Genomic DNA, 22395 nt, shown 5'->3' on the forward strand with positions numbered 1-22395 from the left:
CTTTTTTTTTATGCTTGATTCAATCACTTAGATATGCAATAACTAGGACACATCTAGATGTGCCCTAGACACACCCTTCTTAAAAACATTGACAAAGGCATGCAACTACAATAAGAAAACCACATAAAGCAATCTCTCAGCTGAACGTGAGATCCTCCCTTCCTGCTGGTCAACACTGCAACAGATAGGCAGAATTCTTGTTTTGTTTGTTTTCTTTCAAAAACATTAGTTTTTAGGGTGTGTCTAGGGCATATTAAGATGTACTCTAGTTATTACACATCTAAGTGAGTGAATCAAGCATAAAGAAAAAATAAAAAAATAAAAATAAAATATCCACACGAATCTTAATGTAAGATCAATGACATAGAACTTAGATGCGCAATACTTATATCACATCTAGATATGCTTTAGCAAAACCGTTCTTGAAACCACTATATTACCTGCACTGCGCGATGCCGTACGCCTAATGCAGTTGGCACTTGGCAGGCCCCGCCGCTCGCTGTGTCCTACCCGTGCTCGCCGGCCGGCGCGCCGTCCGCTTGATGCAGGCGGCAAGCGGCAGGCGGCAGCCGCTGTTCGCTACGCCCTGGACGTGACCCGATGTCCGTCCTCCGCCGTGCCGTCCACTGCATCCGCTTGCTCGCTGCCCACCGCCCGATCGCCGTCCGCCTGGCCGCCGCCGCCGTTAGCAGGGTTCGTGGAATCATGGTGTGCGTGGCTCGGTTTGTGTTCGCTGGGACATATTAGCGCTTGTCTAGGCCCAACCAACATGGCCGGGCAGCCCATCTAGTCAAACAACGGCCTTTTCATTTTTCCTGCGATTATTCCAGCGAACACGGTTGGCTTCGCGGCAGCAGTTAGGTTTTCTACCTTCTCGTGGGGCCGTCGCCGTCTCCATCTGTCTCCTCCCCTCCGGCTGCCATCTTGGCACTGAAAAGTGGGGATGTCGGATTTTTAAGATCTCTATGTTCTTCGTTAATGTCTAGTGATCATCATACTATTGTGAGAATAAAGTTTTTTCGTTCTTTTGACGGTGCCATGAGATTAAGAGCTTTTTGTCTTTGCAGATCCAATTATTCAGATCTGATGAGTTTATATTGTTGTGTTAATTTTTTTTGTTGGTTTGGTTTTTTGTGAAGATCAAAAATTTCATTGACACCATGATAAAAATATAGTGATTCGATGACCTGTACTTCTAGAGGATCATCCTCGGCCCAAATAAATTCATTGGTCAAGAATTCACATCTTTTTGGATGGGCAACTCAAGGCACTTTCGAAAACCATTATTGGTAATGTTCGTGTTGGTGAAAGAGTGAAAACATCTTTGCTCGAGTCCAATTACAGCCTCTTTAACGAAGTTTTTGAAGTATTTCTTCGAGCAGAGATTAATACCGTAAAGAAGGTGTTTTCAATAGATATCATTGTAATTCTTAGTCATAGGAGTTACCTTATATTTTCTTAGATTTTAGGTCAAAATTAGTGTACCTATAATTGTTATGAGTATAAATAAAGTTACATGTGTTTGTAAAAAAAATCCAAGCAACCGACGATTCCTATTCCCCGTGCGAGTCGGTGTTAGAGCAACTCCAATAGGACGACCCATTTCGTCCGCCCACGTCCGTTTGAGTCGGCGCGGACAAAAGTGGCGGTTCAACGCGCCGACACAAACTCAAATCGTGTCCACCTGGCGTTCGCGCCGACCCATTTCCGGTCCAAAATTGCGTCTGGAATGCGTCGGCGCGAACGCGAAGCGGACGCAAAGTAGACGCGTCGCGCGTCTCCTCGCAGTCCGCCGCGTCCCCACCTGGCAGCCACCCAACCGCCACGGCCAACATAATTTATAACGACTGCCCACCTTGGGCCCACGCGTCAGCGACGGCGGTCGTCCTTTTTTAAGCCGGGCGTGCGGCGGGGCCGTCCTCATCCACTACCACTCGCCCCCCGTCCCCATCTGGCCACCCTTGCCCCCACGCCGGCGACAACCCTACCCACCGCCAGCATGGGTTTCTTCTCCGGCATCGGCAGCAGCCGCAAGGGCAAAACCCCCGCCCGCCATTCCCCCTTCCTCCCCGCCCTCCCCGTGTCGGCGCGCGCTCCCCGGCAGAGGCAGCGCATCAACGTATCGTTGCACCAGGCCGAGTGGCACTGGCACCACCGTGTGCCTCTGCCGTATCCGGACGTGACGCTGCCGCATGACTGGCATTTGGATCCGGAGAGGATCCCAATGCCGGCGATGCCGCGGACGGCGAGGGCCCATGCGGAGGAGGTGCGGCGCCGGCGGACGTTGCTCACGCCGGAGCAGCGCGCCGACCCGCACTTCGCCGTCGACTCGCCCAACTGGGCTCGATGGTTGGCCTTCGAGCATGAGAACGCGAGGCAACGCGGCGTCCGCGGCGTCGACCACAGCCTTCCGCCGCCCGCGCTCGTCGTCCGCGACGAGGACCAGGAGGCCGAGGCCGCCTACCAGGCGGCCATCAAGGAGAGCGTGGAGGACGAGCGGTGGAGGGAGGCGGACGAGGCGGCTTTCGAGGCTGCCATGGTGGAGGCGATGGCCCTCTCCGCGGCGGGCGACTGCGTTGTGCCGCCGGTGGCCCCGCCATCCCCGCCCAAAGACGAGCCAGAGGAACCGGCCTACTGCGAGCGCTACTCCTAGATCGGAGTAGTGCGCGAGGGGGTCAGCGCTCCGCCGATCTGGCTCAGGGCGACGAAGAAGCAGGAGGCGGCCTACCCCGACCACTGGCGTCGCGTTCGGCTAGCCGAGGAGCGCCGGAAGGGCGAGCATCTGCAGATGCTCGAGCGCGAGGCTGACGAAGAGGTGCGCCAGGCCCAGGCAGCGGCGGCAAAGCCCGACATCGCCGTCGTCTGGAACACGGTGTTCCCTTGGGCCGGCCCTGCGCCGACGTTGATCGACCTCACCGGTCCCGACACAGACGCCGCCGCCGACGAGGACGTCTAGGGCTGGGCGTCGTCTAGTTTTAGTGTTTTTATTAATGTAATGTGGACTTTCGCCGGCCTTCGTGGCCGGCTTTTATGTTTAATTAAATGCATGTATTTATTTTCAAACTGCTTGCAATACTTCTTTTTTTTGACGCGTCGACAAAATGGGTCGGATCAGCGTTGGGCGCTCGCGTCGATCCAAACACAACGTCGGACGTTTGTGTCCGCCGAACCGACCCAAATGAACAAAAAGCGAACAAAAGCGCCGTTCGTTTGGGTCAGCCCGTTGAAGTTACTCTTAGCGACCAAACGCGCACCCCGCCCGCAAGAATGGATCGTCCCGTTAGGCCGCTCTTGGCATTGATATAACAAAATACAAGTGCAGTTTATTTACAGGTGTAACTCACCGGCCATGAGCTATTTCTGGCCGGCAACCAAACGACGGGCGAACGTCTGCAAGTTTCATAGGGGCATCTGAAATGGAAACGATAATCCAAACAGGGTATTAGTCTTTTCTGTGGTTTTCTGTCTGTTTTCTTTTCTTTCTTTTTTAGTTGTAATTTCTTATTTGTTTTTGTTTTCATTTTTATTTCATATTAACCTTTTTCCTTTTAAAATTCGCAAACTTTTATAGAATTCTTGAACCCTTTTTCGAATCACGAACAATTTTTTAATTCATGAACTTTAATCAAAATCGTGAACAATTTTTATAATTCGTGAACACTTTTTGAATTCCATAACATTTACTGAAATTCATGAAAAATCGAACTCGTGATTTTTTTGATAGTTCTGAATATTTGCAAATTCACAAACATATTTTGAAATTCATGAACATTTTTGAATTCAAGAACATTTTTCAAACTCACAAACATTTTTTAGAATTAGTGAAAAATTCAAATAAGCGAACATTTTCTTTTGAACTTCACAAACATCTTTTGAAAGTCATGAATATTTAGAACTCAGAGAATTTATAATCCATGAACATTTTTTGAATTTGCAAACCTTTATTGAATCCAAAAACATTTTGTAAGTTTGCGACAATTTTCAAATTTTTGAAAATTTTCTAAATTTGCAAACATTATTTTGAATTTCGAAAGTTTTCAATTCATGAATTGGTTTCATATTCGTGAGCATTTTTTGAATTTACGAACATTTTTACAAATCTGTGAACATTTTTTGAAGTTTCACAAACGAATTTTGAATTTCTTTTTAAATGAAAAGGTAAAAAAGAGAAAATGAATAAAGGGAAAGGAATGAAAAACAACGCACTGCCCCACACCTGGGCCGGCCCAAAACACGCAAGAGGGGAGCGAGGTGTGCGCGATTTGGTGCCAAGTGCCGCCAATGTCGGGGAATAGGAAGTTCCAACCAAGTGCTCCTATTGGATACTCATAGCGTCCAGCACTACACACAGAGGGAATCCTCACTAGGGGCGCACTTTTTGCAGGGTAAAAGAAGTTTTATTTCAATATATGGAGTTACAGTTAAGGGGCAAGAAATCCTCAATACGCAGGGTCATCTGTGTAGTTAAATAGCTCTGCTACATTTAGTGCGGCTGTATTTTACCAAACAATATGCCAGTTTTTTTTTACTATGAAGAATCTTTTGTAGAATAAACTCCCGGACCTCTCTTAGCGCCTTGATCTCCAAAGCAAGATGACCATATAAAGAGCGAGCAAGAGATATATCTTTGAAGATAAATAGCAACGTAGATGAGTCCGGCTGCACGATGACCGGGAGCTCAATGTGTTGCAGGGCAAAAGACATGCCTTGTATCCTTGCATGTATCTTCGCTTTCAGCATGTCATTGCAATAAAATAAGTATTTGTACGCAGCAAACACAATTGTACCATCGCCGCAAAATCACACCTGTATCTGATGTTCCATCCTCCAGAGAGAATGCACCATCAACCAAGAGTGCTACCCAGCCCACTCGAGAAGGTGTCCCGGTTAGGGGTAGTATTGTTCTTCGGCTTCGGCTGAACTGGTTCAATCATAATTTACATCTTGCCTTTTAATATTTCTTCCACCGAGTACCTGTGGACTGCATCAATTAACTGCCAGTAGGTACATAAAAACTCCACAGACGTAAAGATAGCATAGGATCTCTTTCCCATGCATGTCACTGTTCCATATCTGCCAGATGCGCCACATTAGAAGGATAATCACGCTCCTTGTGTTCTCCTGACACACATCAAAATACATAAAGCAGCCAATACTGGCATGTATCGCGCATCATCTCCTTCTTCGGCAGAGTCCAAACTTTGCACATGCCATCCCACAGGCTAGCCACAGGATCACATGTCACTAGAGCGTGGAAAGACGATTCTTCATGTCTACCACATAACAAGCATGACGTGTTGTTCTGCAGATGATGTACAAATTTATTCTTTGTTCTTACCAACGCACCTAAGCTCATCTTCCATGCAACAATTTTCATTTTTTTGGTAGAACTTTAACTTATTGGTGCTTGGAGACAGTGGGGTCTTCCACTTGTCGTTGCCACCCATCTCCAGACTTGGCTCTCATGCCAATTGCCAGCACTCACCCCCCTCTCTCTTTCTCTCTCTCTCTCACACACATGCGAAAAAGAAGATCAGGGAAGGAAGACACGCTGAAGTTGCTGTGAAGCGCAATCCCAAGGAAAAAATATTGCATACATGCATATTTGTCAGGTGATTTCTAATGCAAACTATTCAATAATCTATTTATGTTATCCAGAACAAAAATACTTCACACATTTTTGTGTTTTGTCTAATTGCAGGTGTATGGGACATTTGTACAATCCACATATGAAGATAAGGGAAAAGGAGAAGTTTAGGTTGTGTTCAAAAAGTCCTCTCACGTCACTTTTGGGCCAAGAGAAGATAGAGTCCAAGTCTCTCACGTTCTGGATTCAGATTCGGACTGCACAGACATACCTGACTCAAAACGCCAACAACTTTTTCATACGGACTCCGAATTGGGTGATTCTTTTTTTTGTTGGAAACTAGATTTCGTGCTCTTTCCAACCCAATTGGATTCACCTTCAAATTCGTCCGGAGCGTTGAGTTACGGACGAAACAATCTGACGTTGCAGCAGAATCCGAGTCAAACTACAAGCCCAAAGGTGTTGCATCACCTCCACTTGGGCCCATGAGCCTTGTACGACCTAGGGTTAGTTTTAGGCTGCCTTGGGACGTCCTCCCACCTCCTTGGCCGCCACCCCTTGCTCCTATATAAGTAGATCCATCTAGTAGCTTTTTCCTTGGGTTTTGTTTAGATTAAAAGTTCGCCATAGCTGCAACTTCTCGTACTTCGTTTGTGTCCAACGACCAGACCAAGACGTCACAGAACCCCACCTTGATCAATAAAGCTTTCATCTTATATTCGCAATATCCAGATTGCAATCTCAGTTTCTTGCTTGTTCTTCGTTTGCTCGCAGGAAACAGGCCCTCGTGGTCAGGTTGATCGTGCTCCGGCGTGGTCAATAACCCCTCGGAAGTTGGTTTAGCGATTGCTAAGGCGCGACGTCTCGCACGTTCGTAGTCGGATCGTCAAGGTCGACTCCCACAGAAAACGATAGCCACCATTTCATCGAAACATTGGGACACCTTTGCCTCTATCAGCACCGAATGCTGCTTTTCTCTCTTCCTTTTATTTCTCAACAAAAATAAACGTGTCATAGAGCTAGCTCTTCTACTTGATTGTGTCATCCCATGATCGGGGACAAGTCCAATAGGCCTACTAATGCGCCTCGGGATCATACATACCACGTCCTCAAGCCATACTAACAAAAAGCTAAAAAAAAGCTAACTAAAACCGAACATTGCCATGGCAGCTAAGGGACTCCTGTTGTCATGCTAGTTTTTTTTTGGAAACAAGGCAAAAGATTTGCCATTTCATTGATTAAGAAAGGAGTTATCGAACAAGGGCCGCAAGGCGACAAAATAAAAGGTCTACTCTCGCGGCATTACAACACTCATGTGCTTTGCACCCGCCACTGTCCAAAGAGACACCTCCTCTTTGATCTTACACATTAGGACCATGTAAGGGATGGCCGTGTTTTGAAAGACCCTAGCGTTACGCTCTGTCTGTATCTCCCATGAGATAAGCATCATCAAGGAGGCTAGCGCCTTAGGGAAGCCAGAATCTGAAGGTTGCCGTTCCACCAGTCTTTCACCGAAGTCCTCGTCTGCCATATCACCGTAGAAATGTGATGCATTCCAAGCCACATAAGAATATCGTTCCAAATGCGGATGGTGAAGCGGCATTGGAAGAGGAGATGGGCCGCCGACTCCTGGCATTGCTTACAAAGTGGGCAGAGGCAACAGTTTGGCCAGCTGCGACGTATGAGACGATCTGATGTCCAAATCCTGTTTTGAAGGACTAGCCAAGCAAAGAACTTCCACCAGGGGGTGGCCCAAACCCTTCATGCAGAGTGAACGAGATCGGACGATGTGAGTCCCTCAAACTGTGCCTTGTAAGCAGAGGAAGCAGAGTACACCCCATCCTTGGTGAACTTTCAGGTGATGGAAGCTTCTATGTCATCATTCAGAGAGGTCATGCATATTTTCTCCCAGAGGTCGGCAAACTGTTGGACGTGTGCAAACGATAGGCCATTGGAAGTGTCAATGAGAGAGATCCAGTTGTTATTGGTGAGGGCTTGCCGGACGGAGGAATTCTTCTTGCGGGAGATGGCAAAAATGTTCGGTGCTAAGTCACGGGAGCAGAGACCATGCAGCCAAGGGGAGTGCCAGAATCTGGCCGTGCGTCCATTTCCCATTGTAACCATTGCAGCAGCCGCAAAAAATTTGCGGTCGTCCTTGGTGCATGGAGACCCCATGCCAACCCAAGGCTTGCTTTTGTCCACTCACTCGAACCATAGCCATCTAAGTCGGAGGGCCTTAGCGAATTTATTTAAATTAAGCACACCCAAGCCACCAAACTGTTTAGGCTTGCAGACGGGGTCCCAATTGATCTTGCATGACCTTACAGAGACTTTGTCAGTACCCGTCCAAAGGTAAGCACGCCGAAGTCGGTCAATTACGTATAGGACGATTTACTTGATCTGATTGAGTCACAAAAAAGTGACCGGTCAACGACGTTTGGGGGCCACAATGTAGGCTTTGATTGTAGATGCTCTTATACTACCCAGCATCGAGAGACAACTTCAAGTTCACAGTATTGAGAAGAAGTCTTTGTTCATACAAGTACCGCAGTGATACACTGCTATAGTGCCACCCACGTTTTATATGTTTCTAAAGAGCTTGACAGCGAGTTAGTCTTGTCTGTCGGAGAGCATCATAAATTGGTCAAGCTTTTTTAATGTTTGCATCCGTCAAGTACTACCGTCGGCACATCACATCAGTTGTGAGTCAATTGAAACACTGCCGAACCACTCACCCACAACCCTGTTTGGATACTCTAACACAGTTAAAGTTAGAGTTATTTTCTAACCCACTCTAACCCAAATAAGCACCTCTCCACCAGGATAGTTGGGTTAGATGGAACTAACCCACTCTAACCCTCCTTGTTTGGATACTTTTGGGTTATTTGAGCCTTCAACTAACTAGTTTCTTCGTTGAATTGCATCTGTTGTTGACGCAAGGGCAGATAGCACTCGAAATAGGTCGAACCAAGTCATCAACTCATTATCATAGGAGGTAAATAATCCAGTAATAGCTAACCAAGTAACCTTGGCATAGATCATCAAACTAGTAGTAGTACTTAATTAATTATAGGCCACTCATCTGCTAGCCAGTATATCTGCTCCTTCTTCCTCAGCACGGCTCCAGCGAGCATACAAGATACAACCAGATCCTTATCTGCGTAACGCTTATTCACTCGACTTGCAAGTTGCAACCAGACGATCAAGCTTCAGCAACGGGGCGAAAGCCATGCAGAAGTGCGGCAGACCAAACTTTGTCCATGTCGAGCACCGTGTCCCCGCACTCATGCTCGTCCCATCCCTCCAACGCATGAACGATCCCCGCGACGCGCCACGCGCTCATCACCCTCCTCGGCAGCCAGTTCTGAAATGTTTTAAAACCGGTCAGCTCAGCTAGATCATGTTGTGTAGTAGGTACTTTGCACATGCAGAGTTGCGGTTCAGGGAGCGTGTTATTACCTCGCACGAATGAACATTCTGCAGTGTTTTAGGCACGCTCATCGCCGGAGTCGTCGAGTATGTGCAGCCGTCCTTGCGCGCCATTCTTGGCGGGAACTGTGAGTACGGGATGAACCGTGTTCCTTTCGGCGCCCTGAGCTGTTCGGTGGCATCTGCGCCTTCTCCGATTATCCACACCTGCGAAATTCGACCAGCCGTTCCATTAGCTGATCATACGCGATTCCTAATAATTATATAGTTATATGATGCCCCCCTACAAACACATGCATAACTTCGTTCTTACCTTGGCCATACCGGTTTTCGACAGTAAAAGGTTGTCAGCTGCATCTTCTGGTATTTTGGGCTGAAGGAAATGATAGTCTTGCTTGTTTGTTATTATCACCTGCACAAGAGAGTTGCTTGTTAGTGTAAATACGTCGTCTCGCCGTGTGATTAAAATGAGGGAAAATGAAGAAGATTTGAATATTCTAATCTGACCTTGATATTTTTCTTGCATAGAGCTGCAGCCACAGCACAGGCCACCTTGGAAATGTTTCCTGAAAGAACAACTTGGTCCGCGCCATGGGGAATACTATTGACAACCACTGCAGCAGCTAGACTGGTTCCATCCACCAGTTTCAACCCCAACTTTGGGTACTTTTGTAGATAAAGCTCTCCGCTTCCGTTGAGGCTCTGGGCCTGTTGGTTTAAAGATATGATGATCATATTGTGAACGGTGGTATCTGTTATATAAGCAACCGATGTTGCATCTCTAAATTTCCCCTACATGCATCTTGTTTTGATCAACATTAGCTACACTGCATCAGTACTTCTAGATCATGAGCATGTGAACTGAAGTTTCTTCTTCAGAATTCTTTTTTTTTGCGAGGATTTTTCTTCAGACGTTAGTACACAGTTGAACGTTTGATACACAGTATTCCACCTGATTTAAGACGATGACATATACTCCCTTCGTTTTTATTTAGTTCGCATATTAGCTTTGATCAAAGTCAAGCTTTACAAACTTTGACCAAGTTTATATACAAAAATATTAAGATGTACAATAACAACTCAACAACAATAGATTTTTTATTAAATGTACTTTCACATCGTATAGATTTATTATGATAAATGTTTATATTGTTTTCTATAAACTTGGTCAAACTTTACGAAGTTTGACTTCAGCCAACTCTAATATGCAGAGTAAATAAAAACGAAGGGAGTACTAGTTTGAAGATTGGACAGCTGAAGAAAACAATGTACTACCTGATTCAGGAGTCCAAGGCTAACAACTTTAGCCCCCTTCTTGTCAGCTTCACATATTGCCTTCACAATCAGGTTATTAATTGCTTCCTTCTCCCAGTTCAATCCATACTGCAGAACGAAAAGGTTAGTCATTTGTCGACAACCGACACAAGCCATCGCTCCCGCACATGTAAAAAACAAGATAATTCTCACATGGAAATTGTATCTTGGTATGGCCCAAGACTGGATTTTGAGTTTCTCCATGACATTCCTCTCAACGGTGAACCAAGAACCGTACGCCCACGTGAGCACCATGGAGAGCCAGGACAGAGGCCACATGATCCGCATGTACCACTTTGAGGCGTACGGCTTGGCGGCGAACTCGGCGAACCCGGGCCTCATGTGGTAGATGGACTGCAGGCTGGTGAGGTGGGTGAGGTGAACCACATCTACGGCCTCCTCCTTGCTCTCGATCGATTTCTCATGCAGCGTGTCTGACGACTTGTCCATCGTGTTGTATATGTAGTCGTAGAACGGCATGAAAAGAGAGTAGTTCGTCCGGAACTGAGTGTGGTGGAGAGAGTGAAACCTAAGATGTTGAAGAAGTTCAGATCATATGATAAGATGATAAGATGTAATCGTTGCAGAAAAACAGCTTGATTATTTTGGCAGAAGTAGAGTACTTACGATGGTGTGTACATGAGATATTTGAGCGGAGGGAACCATGTGAAGAGCCAGGTGGGCACCAGCTCGAAGTTGCAGTGGCCCATGTTGTTCATGAAGTCGATGTAGAGCATGTAGAGCTCAAACGTCATGATGGAAGCAGTTCCTGTCAGAACGCAGGCGATCATCGGGATCGAGAAGAGCAGTTCGTAGGCCACGAGCTCGGCAAATGGATGAATCACGGCTGCACCAACATGACAAGACCAGTGGCATTTCATCTACAGTAACTTAATTGGCAAAATGAAAAGAAAGGAATTGAAACAGATAAAACTGTTGTGCAAGATGTTTGGCAGGGCAACCGACAAGCCTGCAGTTCGTCTGTTGATGTCTTTCTACTTACTGTGGACAGGACAAGAAAGTGTAGCCAGGAAAGTGATGCCTTGCCATCTTGTTGCAGGGGAAAAAAGGGTTGGGAAACAGTATGCACTTGTTACCGTACTTTGTCTGATTGATCAAGAATGTCAATTTATTGAAAATGTCTAATTCTTTTCCATGTGCGGTCATTCATTTACCAAGTTGTGTTTGGAGTGTAGTATTCATGTCAGAAAATTTCAGAAAGTCATTTGTATTCCTCAAATCAAAAGATAAAATTCACACCATTTTACTTCTTATGAAAGAAAATCAAACACAGCACACAGCAGCCAGCAAAAATTTCAGACAGGCGATCCGTTCTACATGCTTTACCTTTCGTGTTTCTTCTCTTCCTTCTTTGAGTTTTTTCGTGTTTCTTCTTTAGAACTCTTTCTGTATCATTTTTTACGCATATTTTTGAACAATTAATCAGCAGAAGGTGTGGTCAGGAAAGTGATGCCTTGGCATCTCGTGGCAGGAAAAAAAGCATCGGGAAATATATAGTAGTACTACGCACTTACTGTGCTTTGTCTGATTGATTGATCAAGAATGTGAATTTATTGAAGATGTCTAATCCTTTTCCATGTGCGGTCATATCATACATCTATGTTTTGTTTGGAGCGTACGCTCATGTTAGAAAACTTCAGAAAGTCATTTGTGTTCTCCAAATCTGAAGACAGAATCCAAGCCATTTAACTATTTGCCTTTCGTGTTTCTTCTTTAATTAGAACTCTTTCGTCCATGGACGTGGAGTTTCTAATCTCCCATAGGCCTATGGGCTCGATATTAGAAAGGTGCCTTTTTCCATTTTACACACATACGGTACTTTTGAACAATGAATTAGCAGAAAGTTCCTTGCAAGAAGAAGCCTTGTTGCAAATATCGACACGTAGCAGCGAAGAGACGATTGTCCAGACGCTACGTGCTACTGTATCTCCCATAGGCTGGGGCCAATGCGAAAGTTGTGAGTGGGTGCGTGGCAGGTACTACGTGACAGTGAAGCGGCAGTGCAGCACTTGATTCTGTTTGGTCATAAATGAAGCATGCATACGCGGCAGCGGATGCACTCACTCAACCTCCAAATGCAAATGGTCCCGCAATATGGCTTCGTTTCGTACGTACGTAGCGTACTCTCTGCGTTCCTAATTAGCCGGCTCACAACATGTGTCCCTGTCAGTCTATCAAGGTTGTAACACGTGAGCTCAGGCACGATATCACGTGTGTAAGGTACAGCTTAATTGATCGGCTTCTTCTCTACGGTTGGCCGGGACTTCATTGACCCGGCCTGGCTGATGGGTTTCTTGTTTCTGTTTTCCTTACAGTGTACATGAGGTGATTTTAAAAATATTGTATTGTAACAGAAACAAGGTTCAACCAATACGGTATGCCGAGGGCGTGTTTTGTTTGCAGATCTGTAGATTCTGTAGATTTTTAAGATCAAAATCAAATGTATTTGACACCATAAGAAATCAACAAAATTTGAGTGTGGAACACTAGTACCCATTTTGAATTTGTATTTCTTTAGTCTCTAAAAGGCTATTTGGGGTTATCTTTAGATTTGCATTTTCAGCACATGTATTTTTTTAATGGACTACTACCTTTTTTAAGGGATTTATAAAGAACACTACTTTTTAAGATTGATTTTAAGGACCACTTATGCATATCGTGTGCATAAGGGCATGGCCAGCGCTACATGCTGGATGGCTGCCCCAGCTGCCACATCGGCTCAGTCAGTCCAGCTCATGTAAAAGGTGCTGCTTGCAGAGGCGGACGGGCTCTTGCAGAGGAGGCCGGTTCCTCACCGACAAAACATGGTGGCTGAGCCAAGTTCTGCTCTTCATGATAGTGTGCTTTTTTGGCTTGGAGAGATCAATGAAAGAAAAAGAAAAGAAGTAGTGATGACAGGCTAGGAAAAGGACCACTGCCACCATTGAGGGATTGTTGGTTCGGACAGCAGCTTCAAATAACAGAATGACTAATTCACATCTAGATGTTTTTTAAGGATGTCATATCTAACTATTTTTTTTCTTCACCCAGATACAACGATCGTAGCATCCGGCATCGCTCGCTCGCAACGCTCCCCTGTTGCGGGGTGGGCTTTTCTTTCGTTGTTGTTTTGGACCGCCTCTGTTGCTGGCTGTACAACATGTTTTGTTTTTGGGCTGCACCTGTTTTGCGGGCTTTTTTTATTTGTTGAGGCCGCGCTTGTTGCTAGTCGTCTGTTTTTGTTTTTGGGTCATTTTTTATTTTTGATTATTTTTTCGTATAACACATGAGGCATTTTTAAAAATAGATACCTTTTTTACTCATGTTTTTTTGTTTCTTTGTTTTTTTTGTCGATACATGAAGTGCCACGTAGGCTTGCTACAAGCTTGAACATCGTCAAAAAAGGAATGTCTAGGCTTCGTCTAGTCAACTAGGAGGCAAAGACTCATGTTGAATGCAACACATCTGATGATGACACATCCCGCAACAAGGGAGGGGGGGGGGGGGGGGGGTTTTTTTTTTTTTTTTTTTGGGGCCCCCGGGAGGGGGGGGGGGGGGGGGGGGGGGGTTGTCTGTTTTTGTTTTTTATTGGCGCCCCAGTTGCACGACTACCTTCGACCCGCAACTAGGGGGTGTCTGTTTTTGTTTTTTATTGGCGCCCGAGTTGCAAGTCTACCTTTCGACCTGCAACTACGGGGTCGTTTGTTTTTGTTTTTTTATCGGCGCCCAGTTAAAAGTCTACCTTCGATCCGTAACTAGGGGAGTGTCGTCTGTTTTGCTTTTTTTTGTAGGAGCCGTAGTTGCATGTTAACCGTCGCGACACAACTAGTGGGGCGTCTGTTTTGTTTTTTATAGGCGTCCCAGTTGCATGTCCACCTTCCCTCGCAACTAATGGGGTCGTCCATTTTTTTGGAGCCCCAGTCGCAGTTCAATCCTCACGATGCAACTAGGGGAGGCGTCTGTTTTGTTTTTTATTGGCGCCCCAATTGTAAATCTACCTTCAACCCGCAACTAGGGGGGGGGGGGTGTTGTTCGTTTTGCTTTTTTATAGGAGCCCTAGTTTCATGTCAACCCTGGCGACGCAACTAGGGGGCGTTTGTTTTTTAGGAGCCCCAGTTGCATGTCTACCCTCACCTCGCGACTAGTGGGGTCGTCCTTTTTTTGTAGGAGCTTCGGTTGCATGTCAACCCTCACGACGCAACTAGGGCGGGCGTCTGTTATTTTATTTATTGGTGCCCCAGTTGCAAGTCTACCTTCGACTCGCAACTAGGGGGTGTCGTGTGTTTTTTGTTTTTTTATTGGCATCCCAGTTGCAAGTCTACCTTCGACCCGCAACTAGGGGGGTGTTGTCTGTTTTGTTTTTTTAGAGGAGCCCCACTTGCATATTTTTTTGTAGGAGTCCTAGTTACATGTCAACCTTCAACCCACAAATAGGTGGGGGGGGGGGGGTTGTCGTCCGTTTTGATTTTTTTTGTAGGAGCCCCAATTGCATGTCAACCCTCGCGACGCAACTAGGGGAATTTTTGTTTTGGTTTTTTATTGGTGCCCCAGTTACAAGTCCACCTTCGACACACCGCTAGGGAGGGCGTCCGTTGTGATTTATTTTTTATAGGAGCCCCAGATGCATGTCTACCCTCGCCCCGCAACTAGTGGGGTCGTCCGTTTTTGTTTTTTAAGGAGCCCCAGTTGCATGTCTACCCTCGCCTCGCAACTAGTGGGGTAATCCTTTTTTTTGTAGGAGTCCCAGTTGCCTGTCAACCCTCGCGGCACAACTATGGCGGACGTCTATTTTGTTATTGGTGCCCCAGTTGCACGTCTACCTTCGACCCGCAACAAAGAGGGGTTGTTTTTGTTTTCTTATTGGCGCCCAGTTGCAAGTCTACCTTCGACCCGCAACTGGAGTCATCTGTTATTGTTTTTTAATGGCGCCCCAGTTGCAAGTCTACGTTTGAACCGCGACTAGGGGGTGTCGTCCATTTTGCTTTTTTTATAATAGCCCCAGTTACATGTCAGTCCTCGCGATGCAACTGGGGGCGTCTGTTTTGTTTTTTATTGGCGCCCCAGTTGCAAGTCTACCTCCAACCCACAACTAGTGGGAGTTGTCGTCCATTTTGATATTTTTTGTAGGAGCCCCAGTTGCATGTCAACCCTCGCAACACAACTAGGGGGGGCGTGTGTATTATTTTTTTATGGGTGCCCCAGTTGCAAGTCTACCTTCGACCCGCCACTAAGGGGGCGCCCGTTTTTGCTTTTTTTATAGGAGCCCCAGTTTGCATGTCTACCCTCGCCCCGCAACTAAGGCGGTCGTCCGTTTTGCATTTTTTTTGTAGGAGCCCCAGTTGCATGTCTACCCTCGCCTCGCAACTAGTGGGGTCGTCCTTTTTTTGTAGGAGCCCCAGTTGCATGTAAACCCTCGCAACGCAACTAGGGGGCGTCTGTTTTGTTTTGTATTGACGCCCCAGCTGCAAGTCTACCTTCAACCTGCAACTAGGGGGTTGTCGTCCATTTTGATTTTTTTCTAGGAGCCCCAGTTGCATGTCAACCCTTGGGGCACAACTAGGGGGGCATCTGTTTTGTTTTTTTATTGGTGCCCAGTTGCAAATCTACCTTCGACCCGCCACTAGTGGGCGTCTGTTTTTGATTTTTTTTATAGGAGCTCCAGTTGCATGCCTACCCTCGCCCCGCAACTAGGACAAGCGTCTGTTTTCCTTTTTTTTTAGGAGCCCCAGTTGCATGTCTACTCTCGCCTCGCAACTAGTGGGGTTGTCTGTTTTTTTTGTAGGAGCCCCGGTTGCATGTCAGCCCTCGCGACGCAACTAGGGCGGACATCTGTTTTTTATTGGCGCCCTAGTTGCAAGTCTACATTCCACCCGCAACTAGGGGGGTGGGGGTTGTTTTTGTTTTTTTACTGACACCACAGTTGCAAGTCTACCTTCTACCCGCAACTAGGGGGTCATCTGTTTTTGTTTTTTTATTGGCGCCCTGGTTGCAAGTCTACCTTCGACCCGCAACTAGGTGGGTGTCGTTTTTTTTGTAGGAGCCCCAATTGCATGTCAACCCTCGCGACGCAACTTGGGCAGGCGTTTGTTTTTTCATTTATTGGCGCCCCGGTCGCAAGTCTACCTTCGACCCGCAACTAGGGAGGTCGTGTGTTTTTTGTTTATTTATTGGCGCCCCAGTTGCAAGTCTACCTTCGACCCGCAAATAGGGGGCCGTCTATTTTTGTTTTTTTATTGGCACCTCTGTTGCAAATCTACCTTCGACCCGCAACTAGGGGGCCGCCTGTTTTTGTTTTTATAGGAGCCCCAGTTGCATGTCAACCCTCACGACACAACTAGGGGGGTGTTTTTTTATTGGCGCCCCAGTTGCAAGTCTACCTTCGACCCGCAACTAGGGGGCATCTGTTTTTGTTTTTTTATTGGCGCCCCAGTTGCAAGTCTACCTTCCACCGGCAACTAGGGGGATATCTTAGTTTGTGTAGTTCTCCTAGTTGCATGTCCACTGTTGACTCGCAACTAGGTCCATAGTTTGTTTTATCCCGGTTGCAAGTTCACTATTGGCTCGCAACTGGGCTTGTACTTTTGTAATTGTCCCTGTTGCGAGTCAAGGGTGACTCGCAACACGGCCCATAGTTTTGTTGTTGTCCCAGTTGCAACTGCACCCTCTCACTCACTTGCATGTTTGTTTTCATCTGAGTTGTAAGCCCACCCTCGACTCGTAGCTGGCATCGTAGTGTAGTTATCCTAGTCGTAACTCCACCCTCGACTCACAACTAGGCTCATAGTTTGTATTTCATCCTAGTTGCAAGTCCACCCGCGACTCGCGAGTGGGACTATTAGTTTTTTTAAATTCATTTTGTTTCTTTTCGTTTTCCATATCTTTTTAAAAATTCCTAAACCTTTTTCAAAATTATGAACAACTTTCTAATCCATATTATTTTGGAAATTTGTGAACATGTTTTTTAAGGGACGAACTTGTTTTGAATTTGCAAACAAAATTTGAATATCAAGAATATTTTTTCAAAGATTTTTTGAATGCACAGTCAATTGTTTAGTATGTGTTTTAGAATAGTTTTGTGTATATTATAAAAAATTCACCGTATATTAAAAAGTTCAGCATATACTAAAAAATTTTCAGTGCACATTAAAGAAATGTTGATTGTGCATACTTAAAAAAAAGCTCAATGTTAGTACTACTACTCGAAGCTAGCGACCAGATTATTTTTCCAGGAAAAAAGCTAGCGATCAGCTGTATGTATAAGCCAGCCACCCAGGCAGATGTGAGGCGGGCTGATCTTTTTGTTTTGGGCTTTAACAAAATGCGTGCATGAAGTGAAGGAGCGGCAGTACAATGCGTAACATGCAAAAAAAAAAATGCGGCACACAACGCGTGTTGTTTATCGTGAGCGGGGGCGCGAGCGAGGTAGCCACATACACGTACTACTCGATCTCGTATATGTGCCAGGCAACACATAACTGTTTCAAAAGAAAAAACTAACAAGCAAACAAACAAAAAAGAAAGATGGGCTTGTGCTAGGATGAGGTGGCGTTGATGTCATATTTAGATGTGACATAATTATGTCACATCTAGATGAGACCTAGATACATCTATAAAAAACTGTGTGAAATGCATGGGGCAGCACCATGGTGATGCCACCATTGTACATGCCCTAAGTAATGTTGTGCCCTATTTAGCTAGTTGGAATAATCGTCATATAATTTTTATCGTATTATTTTGCTTGAAACTATTTCGAGATCGTCACACGCTGAGTAGGAGCTCTCTCGAACTTACTCGTTTACAGCCCCACGCACATGGTTTCTACACACGCACACAAAAACGATGCATGTGATCGACCAGTCGGATAGCGTAAGATGGCAGTCCGCTGGGTCAGTGACCCGCAGACGTCGGCCTGACATATGCCGGTCCAGATCTGATGCCCTTGCCCATTTTGCTCGAAAGAAACAGGCCATGCCCATGTCCTTTCGAAAAGATGCACTGATTGGCGCCCTCGAAAGCCAACCTCAGCATATGTTGCACCCCTCCAGTAAAAGATAAAAAGAGCTAGCTACAGCGCACGCAGCAAAATACCGCGCTACTAGGTCAGAGCATACAGTAGACGCGCACACATGCACGTTTGTAAGTACGCGCGTGGTGGCGTGGGTCTCTGCTGCGAGTGTGTCCTCGTTGTGCCAGTATGAACAGACATACTTACATGTGATGGGCTCGGTGACGATGGAGGCGTGGTGGTGCGAGTGGTAGCGCGTGTAGAGGAAGTGGTGGTGCAGCGCGCGGTGGAACCAGTAGTAGACGAACTCCACCGGGCCGGCGTGCAGCAGCGCCAGCAGCACCGCGCCGTCCGTCCTCCACAGCGGCAGGTTCTGCCCGCCCGGCAGGTGCAGCGCGCCCAGGAACAAGAGGATGGCGCTCAGGATGATCTGGTCGTCCCAGTTGCGCTCGCGGTCGATCTGCTCGAACTCGATGCCGCGGTCGACGATCTGCCGCTTGCCGCGCGCGTTCTGGAGGCGGGACACCGTGATCCAGGCCTGGTTGTGGAGCCCCCGGAGAATCATCGACGGGAGGATCACCAGGTACCCCAGATCGGCCTCGCGCCACCCCTTGGTCGCCACCTGCTGGATGCCGTGCGCCACCCATGGCGCCAGCACCACGTACTTCATCCGCATGCATGCCGGCTTAGTCAGTTTGGACACGATAGATAGCTAAAGCTGGGGTGATGGTGGCGCAAACTAGATCTGGTACGTACCTTGAAGCTGCCGAGCATCTTCCATGGCCACTCGCTGAAGAGGCCGGGGTTTGTGGCCATGGTGTCGTGGAGCCTTGGAGCAGCTTGCTACCTAGCTTATCTGTTTGTTCTGCAAGCTTGACAAGGCCTGACCTCTCCGTTTGGTACTCCATCAATTTATAGGCTCGGCTGGTCTGCCTTCGAGGATTCGACTGTACTATCTCCGTTTCAGTTTACAAGTCCTACGCGTATACCTAGGTTGTCAATTTTATCACCTTAATATAAATTATATAACACAAAAATTATATGGTTTGAAAATAGAACATCTGAAGTTTATATTGGTATATTTTTTGTAATATATGACTTGTATTAGGTTGGTCAAATTGACGATCTAGAGGCACGCACACGCCCTGTAAACTGAGAAAAAGATAATATATATGTGCATATGGGAGAGGGCCCACATTAAATGACAGGCGCCGTCGCATGCCTGTTTTACAAAATCTTTTACTCCATTTTGTGTTAGGAAATTCTGTCGTTGAGGTAGATTTTTGCAAAGGCAAAAAAAGTTGTATTAAATAATTTACAAAGTCACCGTAGGCACCTCCTAATTGACGGGAACGTCTCCTCCCAAACCCTGGTGGAACAGGGATACCACAGTCCTCTAACTATCCAACCACAAGTTGGTTCGCTCCTTTTACCGTGTTTAAGGATATAATAAGGAGGAATCATGACAAGGCTAGACATGCCTTTTGAACATACGTGAACCCCGAACCATTTTCTAGGCTTTCGAGTGGCAGGGCTGAACACAGGCGATTCTGATCTCTGGGGAACGGTCACATGACTTGGTTCACACGATCTCCACTCATCGACACCAAGTCTCCGTTCTTTTTCGGTTGCTTCCCTCAGGGCGATCCAGAGGGGTGCCTTTGCACCCTTACCCAGACTTAGTCGACCCTTACAAGTTACTAGTTTTTTTTTTTGAAATAGAGGCAAAAGACTTGCCTCATTCATTAATAAAGAAGGAGAGTTTTAGAGTACAAATTAGTGGCTCCACAGCATAGCTCGTCCGTCAATAAAAGGAAAATAACAACTACTCTCGCGGCATGATAATGCTCAGGTGCCTAGCTCCTGCCGTGATCCAAAGTTTGGCTTCATCTTGAATTAGTTTTAGAATGTAGAAGGGGGGCGTTGATTTCTTCCTAAAAACTCTAGCATTCCTCTCATTCCAGATGGCCCAACCGACAAGCATAGTAAGGAAAGCCATGGCCTTCCGGTTCGCCGTATTGGGCTTCGACATATTTGTCCACCAATGTTTGATGTACATACGATATTACTAGTTGATGTACATACGATATTTATCTGCCCGGTGAACCGATGGCCGTACCAGAGGCTCAGTTGAAGAACCTCTCGACGGAAGTGAGGCTTCTACACGATGGCGTGGTAAGGAGGTTAACTGAAGATTATTACAGTTGTTACATGTCAAAGGTGAAAGAGGGTCTGAATTTCGTTGAATATTTCCTGGCGGAGAAAATATATTTGCCCTTTGAGATGGTCCACGACCACGTTTTCCACGCTTTTACAGCCCGCCCGTCCTTCATGAGGCTATGGTCGCTTTATCAAGCCTTAGATGCCAAAATGACGATTTATATTGTTGCCTTTCTTGATCCTTATCACATGCATGTGTTCAGTGTGGAATCCCAACATGGCAAGGAAATAATTGCGAACTACCGCCGGCGATGCATGCTTGCGAGTCCGGGCAAAGACACGTTACTCATGCCTTATTGTGCATTGTAAGTCCTTCAGTCCTTTATGCTTGCATATATACCAGACTTCACGGGTTGATCTCATGCATATTACACTGTTCAATTCTTTGCGGAGTATGGCCAGGCTTACTTCTTCGATTCGAAGAGAAACCATCTACACAATAGCTATATGTCAACTTCAATATGTTTTTAACCATGGCACCTTCTGTTTTGTATTAGATCTACCTTCATTACATGCCAAACTTACTTGTGTTTTAGCCATGAAACTACACATGGCAAATTTTCTGATGTTTTTGCCATGGGCACTTGAAGTTCTATATAACATTTAAATAACTATTCACGTGGAAATGTAGGTATTCTTTTTGAATTGGGCCATGCCAAATTTATTGTATTGACCTTGGCATTATTATTGTATATACCATGGCAAAAAATAACCTTAACATGTCAAATTTATTTTTTACATATCGTGGCAAAACAAATATCTATATGTATGATACGGCAAATAATTTTAGTTTTTCCCATCTAACCATTAGAAACCTGTTCTTTTCTAAAAATAATTGCCATGATTTTTTTATTGAACATAGTTTTTTTCTTAAATTTTGATATGGGACATGACAAATTTATGTTTTTGTAGCTTCTTTTTCAATCTTAACCATGTCAATTTCATTTTTGGCAATTTTTTGGTACAATGCATGGCAATTTTATTATTTACAACGGTATTTTGGATGTGTGATTTTTGGTATGACAAAGAAATATAGAGCATGTCAGTTTTATAATAAGATCATGGCAAAACAATTTATCTAGACCATGCTAAATTTATTTGAAATGGCATGGCAATTTTATTATTTCATTGATGGTAATTTTTCTCTGTGTTGTTTTCTTTTTGACAAATAAAATATATGGTATGACCATTTTACTATTAAGAGCACGAGAATTTTATTTTTAGTGTCATGGCATTTTTTTGTTTTCATCATGGCAATTTTCTTTGTTCGTACAACATTTCCAATTGTTTGCATCATTATCATCGATAACTAAAAACGTGTTGCCATGCAACTTAAATTATACAACCACGACAACTTCAAAATACATTTGACTTTTTTGTATGTTTTTTCATTAATACGCAAATTTTCCATGTACATGGAAATTTAGATGACATGGCAAATTAAATTTCAAAGGTTCGGCAAATTAGTTTCCTGGACATTAGCAAGTTTTCATATATACACATCAGAATACATACAATGTATGTACTATTTGAATTGCTGCCTGTGCGGTAGTTTTATTACAAAAAGGATGGCAAATTTGCATGTTTTTAGTGAATCAAGGTGGGTGCAAAATATTAACTTCTTTTAAGGCCTATATTTTGTGGTGCTAAAGCTGGCCTTTTTTTAATTAATTTGCCATGATCTAGGTAAACATTTTCTCTGGTAAAGTTGCAATCGGACCACTCCTGTTTGTTTATAATTACAGCATGCCATTATTGTTTTTTGTAGATATCATGGCACATTTTTTGGATATACCTTTCTAAATTTATAAATTAGAGGATGGCAGTTTTATAATGTATA

The 22395-nt window shown here is 45.2% G+C and overlaps 1 protein-coding gene across 1 annotated transcript; it reads right to left on the bottom strand.

The window, feature by feature from the left end:
* Window positions 1-8545: 8545 nt before the first annotated feature.
* Window positions 8546-19248, bottom strand: LOC125506201 (very-long-chain aldehyde decarbonylase GL1-5). Its single transcript, XM_048671066.1, has 9 exons — window positions 19092-19248; window positions 18543-18999; window positions 10958-11177; window positions 10484-10859; window positions 10292-10399; window positions 9524-9724; window positions 9330-9428; window positions 9047-9223; window positions 8546-8951 (listed from the first exon to the last, which is right to left on the bottom strand). The coding sequence occupies exons 1-9, from the start codon at window positions 19149-19151 to the stop codon at window positions 8790-8792; spliced, it is 1860 nt and encodes a 619-aa protein (XP_048527023.1). The 5' UTR covers window positions 19152-19248; the 3' UTR covers window positions 8546-8789.
* Window positions 19249-22395: the final 3147 nt, after the last annotated feature.

The sequence above is a fragment of the Triticum urartu genome, chromosome 1 (assembly GCF_003073215.2).
Source record: "Triticum urartu cultivar G1812 chromosome 1, Tu2.1, whole genome shotgun sequence".
In the NCBI taxonomy this organism is placed as follows: domain Eukaryota; kingdom Viridiplantae; phylum Streptophyta; class Magnoliopsida; order Poales; family Poaceae; genus Triticum; species Triticum urartu.